Here is an 18,107-nt window from a genome sequence, read left to right on the forward strand (position 1 = left end):
TTTTTAAAGCACTTTTAAAGTATCGCTAAAACACTTAAAGAACACCGACATCCTTTTTTAAAAAATGTTCTAACAATGCTTTTGAGCACCACTAAAGCCTAAAAAGTAAAAAAGCTCATTTTTAGCGAGTTTTTCAACTGGCCGTCCATAAGGATATGTTTGATACGATGTTCTCAGCGTGATTCAGACAAAAATCACGCTGGGAACAACGATTTCCACCAAACGTTGGACGCGGCGGACGGCGTTCCGCGCATCCGCCGCGTCCTTTATAATATAATATGTAATTTTCGATCCACCTCCCCCCCCCCCCTGTTACAAAATGAACAGGAACGGAGGGAACATAATTTTTTTTGCATCGACACGCCCGTCGATGCGTCTCTCTCGAGCGGAACTTCATGCTCAGGACCAGGGTTCTCTGCTTCGTCTTCGACATGGGAACCCTCGCAAACACCAACCTCACGGTGATTTGGCATGAGAACCCTCGCCTCCGACGCCCTCCCCCTCACCGCCAACGTGACCAATAAATTCTTCCTGGTCCTCTTCTTCCTCTCCTCCTACTATCTGATGCGGCGGTGGCGTGAGAAGATCCGCACCAACACCCTCCTCACCTTCTGGGAGATCGTTGCCATACTCTCCTTCCTCTCCTCATTCATCTACCTTTTCGGCTTCTTCGGCATCATCTACGTCCAGCCCTTCGTCTCCCGCCCCGCCGATTTGTGGGACGACCTCGAGCCTGAGCCCGATCGTTGGCCTTCCCCTGCATGCACCCCCCAGGCACTGGCTACCCCTCAGCCCACCGATCTCTCCAGCGACCCCGACTAGGAGATCGTCACGGGAGTCGCGAATGGCGTCGTGCCTTCCCATTCGCTGGAGTCGAGATTGGGCGATTGCGGCCGGGCGGCCGGCGTGAGGCGGAAGGCGCTGGAGATCGTCTCCAGGAGGTCGGTCGACGGGTTGGCGCTGGATGGGTTTGATTACGGGTCAATTTTGGGACAATGCTGCGAGTTGCCGATCGGGTATGTACAGATTCCGGTGGGGATTGCGGGGCCGTTGCTGAATAAGGGGAAGGGAGAGGTCTATGTGCCGATGGCCACCACCGAGGGGTGCTTGATGGCGAGCACGAACCGGGGTTGCAAGGCGATTTACGCTTCCGACGGTGTGGATTCGGTCTGCGTGAGGGACGGGATGAGCCGTGCGCCAGCCGTGAGGTTGGCGTATGCGAGGAGGGCCGCGGAGCTCAAGTTCTCCGTAGAAAATCCGATGAATTATTCTGGTGATTTGGATTTTCACCTGGTGATTTGAAAAGTTTGGTGTATAAGAAATTCTATTCTTCACAGCTCTAGTGATTATTCTGTTTGAAGGTTTATTAGAGAGATTAGGCAGTGCTGTGAAGAACATTTACTTGAAGTTGAGCTGGAATGAAGATGAAGAGCAGATGGTGAACTCCTGGGTGAAATTTGGAGTTTTTTTCACTGTTAAAGGAGTCGCATGTTCGGCTATGCGTTGATATACATTGTTTCTGTTATGGTGCAGAAGAGTATCAGAACAGCTTATGCTATGCGCGTGCATTCTGGGTTTATCATAGTTGTTGGAGCGTGACAAGTGCTGGAGGATTTGTGGCGTCAGGAGTTTTGTATTTTTTCTGAGATTCTGTGTACAACATTGCTGTGGTAAATAGTTGCAGGTATCGTCTAATAACGGAGTCTGGTTATCTAATTGAAATCGATGTTAGACGGACAAAGGTCTTTACAGTTGAATTTATGGAGGCTACAAATTTTTTGCTGATCAGGTTCAGGATTATCAAACCAAATTTGTTGTCATTTGTTGAATTGTCTCCGGTGATGGAGAGCGTGAGCAATGGAAAGATAAACCCCCTGATTGATCTGCTTGTGCGACCATTCAGTAAGGGTGCTGAATGCAAGTGAAGGGGATTTAAGCCCAGCCTATTAATCGAAAAAAAGAAAAGAAAAAGTAGAATCACAGCAAAGTAATGGCATATAATAAATATCAACAACATTATGAATATAAGTCGGGAAATCAATAAATTGAACTCTTATTACAACTTGATTTTTTTGTGATTTTATCATGGTATAGTCGTGATAAATTCAACAAACTTCCAATATTTGTGACATACAATAGATTTGAGCAAAAAATCATCAATTACAATGTTGTACAATAGATTTGAAACTTCCATATTTGGTGCAAAAGTCAAATTTCAAATCCATATTCAGGGCAAAAATTAATGATTTTAGATATAATTTCTCAATTTGATCCTATCCTGGCAAAAAATCATAATAAACTTGTTAAAACATGTAAAATAGTGGATGGATTGGGTCATATGATCCAAACCAAAGTAATTTGATTCATTATCCATGATTGTTCACACATCGTCATCAAACAATGGACATTTAGAACATAGCATGAGTACAGTCCAAATAAACATTAGATTTGAAACAGTTGTAACGGAACGAACAAAACCAATGTCCTATTCTATTCTTTTTGTTCATTTTGTCCAACTCTAGACAAACCATCAAACATACCCTAAAGGCCACTATAGATGACTAGCATGATTGAGTTGGTAGATGCACATTTAAGGGTTGCACAATTACCATATATATATATATATATATATATATATATATATATATATATATATATATATATATATATATATAGAGAGAGAGAGAGAGAGAGATATGCAATTTGTGGGGTTGAATGAAACAACTGATTGGTTAGATGATGTAGCTATCATAGCCAAGGGATCTCGAGGTTGAACCCCAAGGTTTCCTTCCTTAGCTTGATTATTTTAAGGAGAAAATGGATACAACCAATATAGGGAAAAGTGTATTGTTACTAAAGATGGAAACAAGATTAGTAAACTTTGGCTTTTTTTGTTTCCCACTAAGATGACAATAATGATTACCGTATAAAGTATCATTGATGGAACACTACCAATATCAGAAGAGCCTTGAAGATTGAGTCATTAACATAGTTCCTTAATTACGTTCAAATCCTTTTGTTAGGAAACGCGTGAAAAGAATAGGCATTTTCTTAATGGACACCTCTTCTACTTTGTATTTTTCTTTTAAGTAATGATTTTGTGAGTCCTGCAGTGCCCTTTGTTGGTTGGATTGCAAGATTGCTTGAGAGGGTAAGCCAGGTCGTCTATCTATGCCAAGAAACCAATTGAGTTCTTGGAGTTCTTCAAAATATTAAAAAGAAAAGTCTTCATTCAAATAAAAAAGAAAAAGAAAAGAGGTAAACTTTCGTGTGATCCAAAAAGGGAAAAAACTAAAGAGCTGATTGGTGGCTATTTGGGACTGCACTTGTAACCAAGTTAATCCCAATTTAACCGTTAAAATATCCAACCCCATATGCTTAGAGATTTAATAATGATATTACTAGTGTTCCAGCTGTAGCTGATCTTATAGTACTTTATTGTAGAAAGCTAATCACATGTAAAGAAGGTGTTCAACCAATCATATTTGTCAAAATTTGTGTTAATATAAGAGACAGAGAGCTTTATGGGCCATATGGCCTGATATATATATATATATATATATATATATATATATATATATATATATATATATATATTATGCAAGTTGTCCAAAGAGAGAGAGAGAGAGAGAGCTTTATTATGGGCCATATGGGCTAATATACATATTATGCAAGTGGTCCAAAGGCGAAGGCCTATCTATATTGGTAGTCACGTCCTAAGGGTAACCCAAGTAGTTCCACCTTGTTTTTTAGAGGGATTTTAGTCCTAAACACAAGGTCTACTAAGAAACATAAGATTCTGCATCTTTCTTGGCAGGTGTTACACGATTGGAATCAACATGATGCTCAAAAGGCTAACCAATAAGTTGTTTTAACATTCAACATATCTACTTTCCTCCTGGGTTTATGTTGCTTCTTCCAAATTTGTTTTGAAAAAATGAGTACATAAAAGCATCATTAAGTCACACTATTAAATCATAAACAAAATGAAGCACCATTTTTTTTATGACAAGGAATCCTCACCGAGGACTGCTCGATGGGCCTGCCCTCTGTGAGGCAAACCCCGCGCCCGGGATAGGGTCACCGACGCCCAAGTCCTTACAGAGCCTACCAGTTAAAGGCACCTGCACACCAGGTGGGAGTTGAACATAGGATGAATGGGTCAACACCTTCACCCCAAGGGCGGGTGCAACACCATTAAATCATGCTAAAATAAACATATGTTAAAAAGAACAATGCTTCGAAAGATAAATCCCAAGGTTGATCTCATTGTAATAAAGCATTGGGCGCATGGTTGGTGTGATACGAAATGTCAACAAGCTCACAAACTCCAAAATTTCTGCTACTAACGGGCGTAAACACATAAGAATCACTAAAAAAGCTAGAATTCACAAACTTGGTCATGTTCCCATGGTTCCATACCCTCAAATTTCTTGTATGAAAACATGCATTTCAAGAAATCATGTTGAGAATAGCCACTTTCTAGAAGTGAAGATAAGGACTAAAAACTATAGCTATATCTCTGGAGGAGCACGGCCTTCTTCTTCATTTTAAGATATGAGGTACATCTACACTATTTGTATTTCTCAACCCTCTTTAATGGGTTTTATCAAATAAAATAATAATCAAGAGAAGCTAAGCTAAATAATATGGAAATTAGTATACACCATTGCCAAAAAAGTTATGTAACTGAATGCCCCTCATATATTAAACTTCATTTGTCTTCAAAATAACAAAAAAGGACCAATATTTATTAGCCTTGGTGAGTGTTTTGGGGTAATCATCCATTACACTCCTTGTATTGTGCTTTATAATTGGAAAGAAAACCATGACTATGTTCCATACCATTTGTGTTGATCTATTGAATCTAGTAATTCGATGCTCATTTATTGAATCTAGACTATTTGATGTTCTTTCTTAGGTGATAAATATCTTTGTGCTGAAGGCTATCTCACATAGACACTATCAAAAAGACACGGGACACGCACTTTTGTGCAGTTTCCAGTGGAAATATAGTACACAAAGGGACATGACACGGGTGCAAGTTAAAAGTATCCTTGTGACAGGCTAAAGGTTGATAATGAATTCCTCCAATGAATGCACAAAGGTTTCAACTTTCAAGGACATCATTTCCACATGTTCAAACTATTAATCCGTGCAACTCGATGTTAGTTTGGGAAGCAATTTAATTATGGAACCTCCATTATCCATATTGGCAGTCCCGCTTCTGTTGATTTTTTTTTACTGTATTTACGTTTCTTATTAACTCAGGGGACCAATCAACTTTATTAATATAAAAAAAGAAAAGAAAAATAAAAAGAAAAAGAAAAAGTGAATAGAAAGCATATAGTATTATAGTAGGGGCAACTTGTGAATGTCACCAAGTTGACAGGACATCACAAGTTCAAAACCCGTGGGTGGCAACCTCAAGGTCCAAGCTGGGTGTACTTCCCTGGTGGGCAGGACGACCTCAAGGTTTTTACTAATAAGAGGTCAGCCAATGTGCAGTCAGTGAGCTTGGACTATCCAAAATATATATAGTGTTCTATATCATTGAATAACTTGATTGACGAGAAACTCTCAAGAATTGGGTCACTTAATGGGCCTGCTCCCAGGTAGGGTCACCCACACCTAAATCCTTTTCGAGCCCACCAGTTAAAGGCACCCGCATACCTTGTGGTAGTCGAACCTGGGACAAAGTTGTGAGGACCTTCTCCCCTGGCTCATTGCCACTCCGGTGACTCAGGCCGGTGTGTACGTAATAGTTGGTCCTCTTGAATGTCTATATTTGAATGGCTTACAATCTTAATAAAATGTTTCTCATCCACAAGAATTGAGATCCCAACGTTATGGCCTTTCCTACAAGCTATATTAAAGGGAAAGTGCCACAAAAACATAAGTGTAATCATCAAGTCTTATCAACGGTAAATATTTAGATGATTTCTGAATAAAATGCAGCATTAGAGCATTACTTGTCTGATTAATTTGGACAGGTTATTTATAGACATTATCTCCTATGTCACACGGACATGCCATTTTGGCCGCCTGTCCCTGGTGACAATTTTTAATAATATTCCAATACAAGTTCATTTTAAATATATCGATTTTTTTATTTATTAAAAACTAAAAAATTTGTGTTCTCATGGCTTATTTTTTAAAAATGTTATAAACTTAAACATCAATGCTTGTTGCATGTGAGGTCGTACCCTTATCTTTGTTACATAAATTACTAAATTTGGGAGTGCAATTCCATTTTTTTCCCATTTTAGTGGCAGAACTCATCCTTTCCCACGTTCCCTGTTCCCCAACACCCCCAGAAAAGCTGGCTGTGCAGAGCCCACCAACTTCCACGATAAAAAAGATAAAATGAAACCAAACTTGTGGGCATAAGCACAGAAATTCAGTGGTAACACAAGATACAATAACATTAACTTCTTTTTTAAATCTAGCCCAGTCCTTAAGGGTGCATTTGAATTCAGAACGTTCGTGGACAGGATGCGCTGGGACGTCCATGCACGCCCGCGAACAGGACATGGAGCACTGTCCTGCCTTGTCCATGCACCTCATTTTTTTTTTTGATTTTTTTGTTGGTTCTTGTTCGTCTGCCACTGTTCAGTTGGGAGGGGAGGGGGAGAGGAGCAACAATGGGCATTTTTTCTGTGTTCGTGCGATGCAACAACTTAGGTGTCTGCGTTGTTGAAAAAATTGTGTGGGCCTACATAAATTTAACCACACATTGTAAAGCAGTCTTAGGTTCAAGCTCAGTTTATGTGCTCTAATTCGGATGGGCCCTGTAGTATTTCATATGGTATGAAACACTATGTGGAGAGACCTGCTCTATCTAGAATTTTATAATGGGCTGAATTAGAGACAGAGTCTTAAACACATTAGGTTATAGTTCCCAAACCTTATATAGTGACCCTCTTTTCAGACTCTCCATAAGCAGAAAACGAATTTAGTCTCTCTCTCATTAGGTTTAGAGAAAGGAAAATGGCTAAATATACAGGTTTTGAAAGATCATACCCGTCAACGATCAACCGAAGTGCTATGGATTCAGGTAACGCTCCACATTAAGATTTATTTTAGCTTCGATTTCAACGGTTTAACGAGAACATGTATTCGATCCTGCTTTCATTTCAGTGGATTATTTAATCCAACAATTGATATCAGAGCGACCATATTTTTGTTGAATCGTTGAAAAAATATATGATTTCATATATTTTATACCTTTTCTTTTCTCGGCGACAATCCATTGTGATCATTGGATCGTCACTGGGCGGCATGGGGTTCTATCCCCATTAAGATTGCCGAGCAGGAAAGGCCATAGTGCCTTTTGTTAGGTTGCTGATTCAGACGGTGGCACCGTCCCTTCTTGATAATCGGACCACCGTCAGGTGGAGCGGGGGCTTGTTCCTATTCGGACCACCAAAGAGGCGATCATCCGGTATAATCGCTGAACAACCAGGGCTCATGTCCATTCTTGATTCCACTAGTTGAATAGGGATTTTCTACTTCTTGTTTGTCGAGTGGGTTGTTACCGGATCTCAACGCCGGATGGCGAATGGGCGAATGATCGTTCAAATCAAGCTCTCTGGCATTCGAGGTCGATTTCGGCCATCGCCGAATGTGCTCGACCCATCATCCTTACTATTGGGCACATTTATTCGCTAGAATCATCTTCATTCAGGGTCAGAATCGTCTTCATTCAGGGCCAAACTTGTTGGAGTCAACGACACTCTGTTCGGATTCGGCCATCACCGATCGACAGGAAGGTGAATACCTGATAAGTCCTATGTATGGCGGCATCGAGGGTTGTTTGTTTTAACCATCGCCGGATACTACCGGCCCATTGGTGATTAAGGACTATTTTTTCCTGGGTGTCATCGAAATTTTCTTTGGCCCCTCCGCTAGTGGAGGTTTTCTTTCTTTCGATCTCGTGTTCGGTCGACTGTCGGTGGGCATCAACGTGCGACTGTAATTTGATGATTCAGTTGGGTGAATCACAATATGTGGCCGGTTTGACCATTAGGTGCAGACCGTATCAGTCATATGGTGTGACCGTTTTGGTCGACTGTGAGCAGGCATCACATATGATGACCTGGGGCTGATTCAGGCATTTAGTGCAGGCCGTATTGGTCACATGCCAGGACCGGTTCAGTCCACAGTTGACTAAGACAATGACCCATTGCCGACCTTGTTAGGTAGGGTGGTTCGGGTGCCAGCATCGAGCCAGGTTAGGCATTTGCCAGATTTCTCATTTATGCACAAGACCGGTTTGGCACTGTGCATCAAAGAGTTCAGATCTCTCTAGTGAACAAGTCTGGTTCGGCACCCTATTAGGGCCGAACCAGCTTAGGTCTCGTTCGAGGCTGAAGGGCTTGCTGACCTAGTTCAACCCCATCAAGTCAGGTCGGGGCTGAACCGAGTCAGGTCGGGGCCCTGTATGGATCAGACCTTATTGGATCCGACCCAACGACACATGCCGATACCCGACTGCTGGATCTAGGGGTGGCAATCAGGTAGGGTTGGCGGGTCAGCATACCTCAACATAAACCCGACTCATTTATTAAACGGGTCAGCTGTGGCAAACATGAATCTGACCCATTTATTAAACGGGTAACCTGACACGACATGGTTAACCCGTTTAATAAACGAGTCGGGTCGGATAACTGGGTTGGCGGGCGGGTCGGGTTCATGTTGGCGGGTTAGCGGGCGGGGCAGGTAAACGGGTTGGCGAGCGGGTTGGCAGATCGGGTTCGGGTAAACGGGTTGACCCGTCCGCCTAACCTGTTTATTAAATGGGTCAGCCGGGTTGGCATATCCCTAACACGAATCCGACCTGTTTAATAAACGGGTTAGGCGGGTCAACTCATTTACGACACAAACCTATTTAAGCCAAACCCGAACCCGGCTAAGAAGCGGGTTGGCGGGTCATGTCAAATTTTGCCACCCCTAGATGGATCATTAGGTCTGACCTGATTCGGGTCAGACCATCTTCAGGATCCACAAGTGTGTCCAGCCAGGCTCGACAGGTCAGACCCGTGCACTATACAACAACAACAACAACAACAACAACAACAACAACAACTACGCCTTCATCCCAAAACAATTGGGGTCAGCGATATGAACCAAAAAAGAAATTCATTTTGGGTCTTCCACATGAATCCTTTTCCTCCAATCATTTCTATCCAACGCCATGTCCTCGGTGAGGTTCAAAGCATTCATATCCTTTCCTATCATCTCCATCCAAGTCTTCCTAGGCCTACCCCAACCTCTTTTAACTAATATATTTTCCCATTTCTCCAACCTTCTAACTGGAGCATCATTAGGCCTTCACCGAATATGTCCAAACCACCGTAAACGATTCTCTCGCATCTTATTTTCAATGGGTGCAACACCTACCTTCTTACGTATCTCTTCGTTCCGAATCTTATCTTTTATTGTATTTCTACACATCCATCTAAGCATCCGCATCTCAGCTACACTCATTTTTTGAATATGATGTCTCTTGGCAGCCCAACATTCCGTACCATATAGTAAAGCGGGTCTAATAGTCGTCCTATAAAACTTTCCCTTCAACCGCAATGGCATTCTACGATCGCACAGCACTCCAATAGCACTTTTCCATTTCATCCACCCAACCTTTATCCTATGATTTACATCTCCATCAATTTCTCCATACTTTTGAATAATGGATCCCAAATATTTGAAATAATCATTCACCGGTATATCTTGCTCACCAAGCTTCACTACACTCCCATCACTACTTCGTTGCTTACTAAACCGACATTCCATATATTCAGTCTTACTCTTACTCAACTTAAAACCTCTAGCTTCCAATGTCTGTCTCCATAATTCTAACTTAGCATTAACCCCAGCTCTAGACTCATCAATCAAAACAATATCATCAGCAAACAACATACACCACGGTACATTTTCTTGAATTGATCTCGTAAGCTCATCCATCACTATCGCAAATAGGAAAGGGCTTAAAGCAGATCCTTGATGTAACCCAACCGTTATCGGAAAATTGGTTGTCACCCCTCCACAAGTGCGGACATTGGTTACTACTCCTTCATACATATCTTTAATTATACTAATGTACTTGAGAGAAACACCTTTCTTCATCATTGTCCACCAGAGAACGTCCCTAGGTACTCTATCGTATGCCTTCTCTAAATCAATAAAAACCATATGCAAATCTTTGTTCCTCTCTCTATATCTTTCAATAAGTTGTCTAAGAAGATGTATAGCTTCCATAGTTGATCTTCCAGGCATAAAACCAAATTGATTCTCCGATATCATGACAACCTTCCTCAACCTAGACTCAATCACCCTCTCCCAAAGTTTCATAGTATGACTCATGAGTTTTATACCACGATAGTTTGTGCAATCTTGTATATCACCCTTATTCTTATATAAAGGCACCAAAGTACTCTTCCTCCACTCATTAGGCATCTTATTTGTTCGCCAAATCAAGTTAAAAAGATTTGTCAACCATTCTAAACCTTTCTCTCCCAAGCATTTCCAAGCCTCGATAGGTATACCATCTGAGCCAACTGCCCTTCTTGATTTCATTTTCTTCAAAGCCTCTGCAATTTCTTTCTTTTGAATCTTGCGCATGAAGTCACGATTTATCTCATGAAAAGGAATGGAGAAGTCTCCAAGATCTTGAGCATGACTATCATTAAATAGCTTATCAAAATAATCTTTCCATCTCTCCTTAATCTCCTCATCTTTGACTAAAACCCTTTGCGTTTCATCTTTGATACATCTAACCATACCCAAATCCTTCGATTTCCTATCTCTCATCTTTGCAAGCCTATAAATATCCTTCTCGCCTTATTTGGTATCCAACTTGTCATAAACCTCCTTATATACCTTAGCCCTCGCGTTTCGAACAACTTTTTTAGCTTCCTTCTTTGCTATCATATACTTCTCCAAATTCTCATTATCACGACTCTTACTTAGATTTCTATAACACTCTCTTTTAACCTTAATAGCTAATTTGACATCCTCGTTCCACCATGATGTATCCTTACCTAGTGGTGCACCACCTTTAGACTCACCCAATACCTCCTTAGCTACTTTTCTCATACCACCCGCTATCTTATTCCACATTGATTCTGAATCCTCCTCGAGACACCAATCAACTTCCTTAACTACCTGCTCTACAAACATTCCTTGTTTAGCTCCTTTCAGTGCCCACCACTTAATTCTAGGATCTATCCTATGTCTATCCCTTTTGCGGCATTGTCTAATTCTAAGATCTAAAATTAAGACTCTATGTTGTGTAGCTACACTTTCTCCTGGTATAACCTTACAATCGATGCAACAACTCCTATCTCTCTTTCTAAGTAGGAAAAAATCTATCTGACTCGTATTAACCCCACTTTTAAATGTTACTAGGTGAGACTCCCTCTTCCTAAACCAAGTGTTTGCTAAGATCATATCATAGGACAAACAAAAATCTAAAATCCTTTCTCCACTTTCATTTCTTTCTCCTATACCATAGCCTCCATGGATATTCTCAAATCCATCCCTACTAATGCCTACATGTCCATTAAGGTCACCGCCGATGAAAAGATTTTCTCCATAAGATGTCTCTTGTACTACTCCATCTAAATCTTCCCAAAATTGATGCTATCAGACCCGTGCACTATGTCTTATAAAAAAAAAGCTTGTGAATTCTACAAGGCTATCAGGCCTGCACGTTATGGGTCACTTTTGTTGGCCGATTTTGGTTATTTTGAGCTTATGTATATTATTGCTCTTTCTTTATATTCATATGCATACTTGACATATTTGAACATTGGTATTATTCTTGGTTTTGGGTCAAATGTTCTAAATTAGATTAGTCGAAATAATACGTTGCCAAAGTAATCTATGTTGCGTAGATTAGTTCATTTTAGAATATTGTGATGACTATATATTTTAGGTTCATGCGAATAATGATCGACTCAAAGGAAGATCACAGTTTGGCCGAACCCAAACATATACTTTTAGTAATAAATATGAGACAATCATCCAAGTTTTCATGTGAATAATGAGTTGGTCTAAAGAAAGACTCGTTGTTTGACATGACTAATTGTCCATGCTTTGATTGCTATATTGAGAGTACCACTTATAAGTTGACACTTCTGTTTAAAGACTAAGAGTCAATGTTATGCTGGGTATCTTGTAATGGGGTTAACCATTGTTTAAATATGTTGTTTTATGTTATTGCATATGAAAATGTGTGTTAATTGTGAGTTTGTTTATTCTTTATTCAGTCAATACCTCAGCTTCTACGATATCCGTAAACATTAATTCCATCCATGTTTTGAGCGGTTCCAATTTTAAGAACTGTAAAGAAAATGTTATGATTGTGCTTGAATGTATGGATTTGGATTTTGCACTACGAGAAGATCAACCACCCGCTCTTACAAATAGGAGTTCTGTTGAGAATAAAAAGAACTTCGAGCGGTGGGATCAATCTAATCGCATGAGTCATATGATCATGAAACATGTCCTTCAGGAACACCATGTCTGAAGAAGTCAATGCCAAACGCTTTCTTGAGGAAATTGAAAAGCGTTTTGCGAAAAATAAAAAGGCTAAGACAAATACTCTTCTCTCGAGTCTTGTCTCAATGAGGTATAAGGGGAAAGAAAATATTAGGGAGTATATCATGGAAATATCCCATCTTGCTTCAAAACTCAAGGCACTAAAGTTAGAGTTGTCTGAGGACTTACTTGTGCACTTGGTTTTGATATTCATTCCTGCACAGTACAACCAATTTAAGGTCAGTTATAACTGCTAGAAGAAGAAATGAACTCTTAGCGAGCTCATCTCACACTGTGTGCAAGAAGATGATAGAATGAAGTAGGAGAAGACAAAAAGTTCTCATTTGGCAATAACCTCTAAGGACAAGTTTAAGAAAAAGAAAAGGGCTAAGGAGGCTACAATTAACCCTCAATCGCAAAAGAAACAGAAAAGACATAAGGACCCAAAGTCTAGTTGTTTATTTTGCAAAGGGAAGAGTCACATGAAGAAGGATTGTACCAAGTATCATGCCTGGCGTGAGAAAAAATATACGTTCCTTACTTTGGTTTGTTCTGAAGAAAGTAAAGTAACACACTTGGTGGATGGATTCTTGTGCTACCACTCACATAAGTGTGTCTATGCAGGGTTGCTTAAGTTATCGACCTCCAATTGATGCTAAAAGATTCATCTATGTGGCCAATAGCAAAACAGTTGAGGTCGAGGCAATAGGGACATTTAGGTTGCTGTTAAAGACTGGAAATTATTTGGATTTGAAAGAAACATTTATTGTGCCATCTTTTAGGCATAGTTTGGTTTCTATTTCTATTTTGGACAAATACGGTTATTCATGTTTATTTGAAAATAATGAATTTAAACTGTTTCTTGATTCGAATTTTATTGGGACCGATTCTTTATCTGCGGTTGATAACCTTTATTTGCTTGATACTATTACCTCATTCAATGAAACTTTGCATTTAAGTTCTCGTGGTACAAAACAAAAATTAACAAATGAGAATTCTGCATTATTGTGGCATAAGCGCTTAGGTTATATATCTAAACAGAGAATTGAAAGACTTGTGTCAAGTGAGATTCTTGATTTCACTAACCTTCAGGTTTGTGTTGAGTGTATAAAAGAGAAACGAACAAACATAAGAAAATTGGGTGTCGAAAGGAGAACAAACATCTTTGAACTTATCTATACGGATATTTGTTGACCCTTCCCTACGACTTCTTAGAATGGTCAATAATATTTTATTACGTTTATAAACGACTATTCTCATTATGGGTACTTGTATTTAATTAATGAAAAGTCTTAGTCCTTGGATATATTCAAATTGTTTAAAGCTGAAGTTGAAAACCAACTTGGCACAAGAATTAAGGTTGTCAGATCTGACTGTGGTGGTGAGTACTATAGTAGATATGATGGATCAGGTGAACAATGTCTAAGGCCCTTTGTTAAATTCTTAGAGAAATATGGGATTGTTCCTCAATATACCATGTCAGGTACTCCTAGTATGAATGGTGTAGCTAAGAGACAAAACAAGACTCTTAAGGATATGGTAACAAGTAAGATTTCTTATTTTACTTTACCAGAGTCCCTTAGGGAGAAGCATTAAAGACTGCAACCTATGTTTTTAACATGGTACCTTATAAAGCAGTAACAAAAACCTCATATGAATTATGGACAGGCAAAAGGCCTAGTATGAAACACTTTTATATTTGGGGTTGTCCAGCTGAGGCAATGCCATAATGGTCAACTGAATTCCAGAATGGTTAACTCCTATTTGTTGGGTCTTTTGAAAGATCGAGGAGCTATAAGTTTTATGACTTTGTGAATAAGTCATTTTTCGAAACGAAAAATGCTTGTTTCTTTAAGGGTGTTGAGTTAGAGAGAGTGATAAAGTAAAAGACATTGCTTTTGAAGCAGAGTCTCTTTCTCTTCCTATAGTTGTGGTTGACAATGACCAGATTTCTATTCCTGATATTGTCTCTATAAATCTGGATCAAGGCAATGCTTTAGATATCTCTATCCAAAATCAAGTTTTTACTCCTGAAGTTCAAACTCAACAATTTCAAGAAACACCTTCAGAACCAGTGACATTAAGAAAATTCACTATAGAGAGAAGAAAGACAATTTCAGATGATTATATTGTCTTTCAACAAGAACATGAGGGTGATACTGGCTTAAGAGAAGATGATTCTATCAACTTTTATTAAGCCACACAAAGTTCTAACTCTCAAAAGTAGATTGAAGCAAGACATGATGAGATTAAATCAATGAGGGACAATGACGTGTGAGATCTTGTCCTATTTTCCAAAGGTGTGAAACTCATTGGTGGCAAATGGATATTTAAAACCAAAAGGGATTCAAAGGGTAATGTTGAAAGATATAAGGCCTGACTTATTGTAAAAAGTTTACTCAAAGGGAAGACATTGACTATACAGAGACTTTTTTTTCAGTTTCTATGAAAGACTCTTTTAGGATTATGATGGCACTTGTGGCTCATTATGACTTAAAGCTGCATCAGATGGATGTTAAGACTGCATTCCTCAATGTGAATATCGATGAGAAAATATATATGGTCCAACCAGAATATTTTAACTCAGAAGATGCCAAAAAAGTAGTCTACAAATTAAAAAAATTCATCTATGGACTTAAGCAAGCTTTCCGTCAGTGGTATCATAGATTTCATCAAGTAGTCCTCTCATTTGGTTTTGAGATGAATGTATATACCATAAGTTCAATGAGAGTAAATTTATTTTCCTGGTTCTGTATGTGGATGACATATTACTTGCCAGTAATGATATAGGCATACTGCACGAAACCAAGAGATTTCTGTCAAAGAAATTTGAAATAAAAGATCTTGGGGATGCCTCTTTTGTATTAGGGATCCAAATACATCGAGACCGTTCTTGGGGTATTTTTAGATTATCACAAAAGTGCTATATCAAAAAGATTCTGAAAAGGTATGACATGAAGGATTGCAATTTAGAGGATACTTTTGTTGCTAAAGGAGACAAGTTTAGTCTTGCTCAGTGCCCCAAACACCAGTCTAAAATTAAGGATATAGAATTGATTCCTTATGCATCTGCTGTATGGAGTCTTATGTATGCTCAGGTATGTATGCGTCCAAATTTAGCGTACATTATTGGGATATTAGGCAAATATCTTAGTAACCCAGGTATGGATCATTGGAAAGCAGCCAAATGGGTTATGCAATATTTACAAAGAACAAAAGGTTACATGCTCACATACAAAAAGTCAGATACTGACTTTGCGGGATGCCAAGACAGTCGTAGATTCATGTCAGATTATATTTTTCTGTTGGTCAGGAGAGCTATTTTCTGGAGGAGTGCCAAGCAGACACTCATTGCTTCTTCTACTATGGCAGCAGAATTCGTAGCCTCTTATGAGACATCCAACCATGAGATATGGCTACGTAATTTTGTCAAAGGGCTGTAAATTTTGGGTAATGTTGAGAGACTACTGAAGTTATTTTGTGACAATAATTCAACAGTGCTATATTTCAACGACAACAAGAGCTCATCGAAGTTAAAGCATATTGACATTAAGTTTCTTGTTGTTAAAGAAAATGCAGAATTATCAGATATTGATAAAACATATTGGCACAAACTTTATGATTACAGATTCGCTTAATAAAGGTTTGCCACTTAAGGTCTTTCACACGAGCATACTGCTCGCATGGTTGTTTTATCGTTTTATGATATGCTGGTTTAGTGAGAGTTTGTAGTTGGTTATTTTATGATATAATAAAGTTCATTTTTCCACTTTGATATAAAGTTAAAGTTTCAGTTTCATTCTATACTCATTATATTGTGATCTCACCAAAGTTTTCAGAAAAGACCAGTTAGAAATAGGCATGTTTGATCACATTGCATGTAATTTCTATGCTTCACATCCATACTTGATCCATGCCATTTTATTATATCAATATACGTGAGCATTGATGGGTCCAATTATGAAGACCTCTTTGGTTCTATGTTGACATGATCAATGGACTAGATTGGTAGAAATATCAATTTATAAGACAATATTTTTGAGCTCATAAGGTTATAATGTATGATTATACACTTATGTATGTAGCTCAAGTGAGAGATTGTTGGGAAAATCATGTGGGCCTACATACGTTGAACCACTTATTGTAAAATTGTCTTAAGTTCAGACCCGATTTATGTGATCTAATCCGGACGGGCCTTGTGGTATCTCATATGGTATGAAATACTATGTGGAGATACCTGCTCTGTCTAGAATTCTATAATGAGCTGAATTGAAAACATACTCCTAAACAAATTAGGTTATGGTCCCCAAACCTTATATAGTGGCCCTCTCTTCAGACTTTTCATAAGCAGAAAGAGAATTTAGTCTCTCTTTCATTAGATTTAGAGAAAGGAAAAAGGCTAAATATACAGGTTATGGAAGATCATATCCATCAACGATCAATCAGAGTGCTATGGATTCAAGTAACGCTTTCGCATTAAGATTTATTTTAGTTTCGATTTCAACGGTTTAATGAGAACATGTATTCGATCCTGCTTTCGTTTTAGTGGATTATTTAATCCAACATGCACGTCCTGCATTTGTGTGGGTGAGCATGGGGCCCGCACTTTGTATCATGAGGACAGGCTCAAATGAGAAATCAAACGCGCCCTAAAGGAGTTTGCCTTCCCAAGTCATCATGTTATATGAGTATGGCCGTACAGTGTTAATATATGAAATTGAGAGAGGATCATGTCAGCGGAAAGAAAAAAAGTTATATGAAATTGAAATTGAGATACCTGCTCTGTCTAGAATGGTCCTCTCATGTTATATGAGAGGACCATTCTGATGCCGTTCATTTGAAACACGAACGAAAAAAAAGTGGAGCCCATCCAACTGATGGGCATGTCATTGGTACAGGTTTTGTATGCCAGTCATCTTGTGGTCAACGGGACCTGATCCCGTCTCTATGAAATTCGGGACTGGTTCATGTTATAGACAAGGGAGGATCGTGTAATATAGTTGCCTACTTTTAGTGTGCTGCTGCATCTGAACACCCTCCATCATTACTAGAGCCCCACAGCTGACAGGCTGTGTGAAGGTGATCAGGTGCAGCAGCAGCACACTAAAAGTGTTGAATCGGATTGCAACTGATCCTCCCTCTCCCCCGATTTGGGGCAAATTTTCATGCTTCATGTGAAAACCCAGGCATGTTAAGGCCTTCCCTAGGCAAGCCTACCCTTTTAGAGTTGTACATTGCTGGGCTAATGGCAAGCAAACTATGTACGACTGATTAATGTTGCGTGCACACATAAAAGGGGAAATTATGAGCTCCATACACTGGAATATGGTCAATGCATTGCCTGGTTCCTTGTGCATTTATCTTTAATCCTTGTGCATTTATTTTATTAGTTCATAGTCTTACCAATCACCACAACTTTTGTGGTCCTGCAACTAGGCCATCTTTTGAACAGATCCTGACCTTGGTACTTGTTGGGGGCATAGCTGGAGAGCAAATTAATGAAAAGAAAAAAATGAGGGGAATTTTGGTGTATTTAAGAAAAGCCAGACCATGGAATCAGAGAG

The 18,107-nt window shown here is 39.3% G+C and overlaps 1 protein-coding gene across 1 annotated transcript; it reads left to right on the forward strand.

The window, feature by feature from the left end:
- The first annotated feature begins 471 nt into the window (after window positions 1-471).
- Window positions 472-1,925, forward strand: LOC149813624 (3-hydroxy-3-methylglutaryl-coenzyme A reductase 1-like). Its single transcript, XM_089991162.1, has 5 exons — window positions 472-774; window positions 823-1,273; window positions 1,362-1,450; window positions 1,534-1,595; window positions 1,679-1,925. Exons 1-5 carry the CDS (start codon window positions 472-474, stop codon window positions 1,923-1,925), a joined length of 1,152 nt encoding a protein of 383 aa, XP_089847288.1.
- The last annotated feature ends 16,182 nt before the right edge of the window (window positions 1,926-18,107 follow it).

The sequence above is a fragment of the Nuphar pumila genome, chromosome 16, assembly GCF_984573655.1.
Source record: "Nuphar pumila chromosome 16, dmNupPumi1.hap1.1, whole genome shotgun sequence".
NCBI classification, from domain to species: domain Eukaryota; kingdom Viridiplantae; phylum Streptophyta; class Magnoliopsida; order Nymphaeales; family Nymphaeaceae; genus Nuphar; species Nuphar pumila.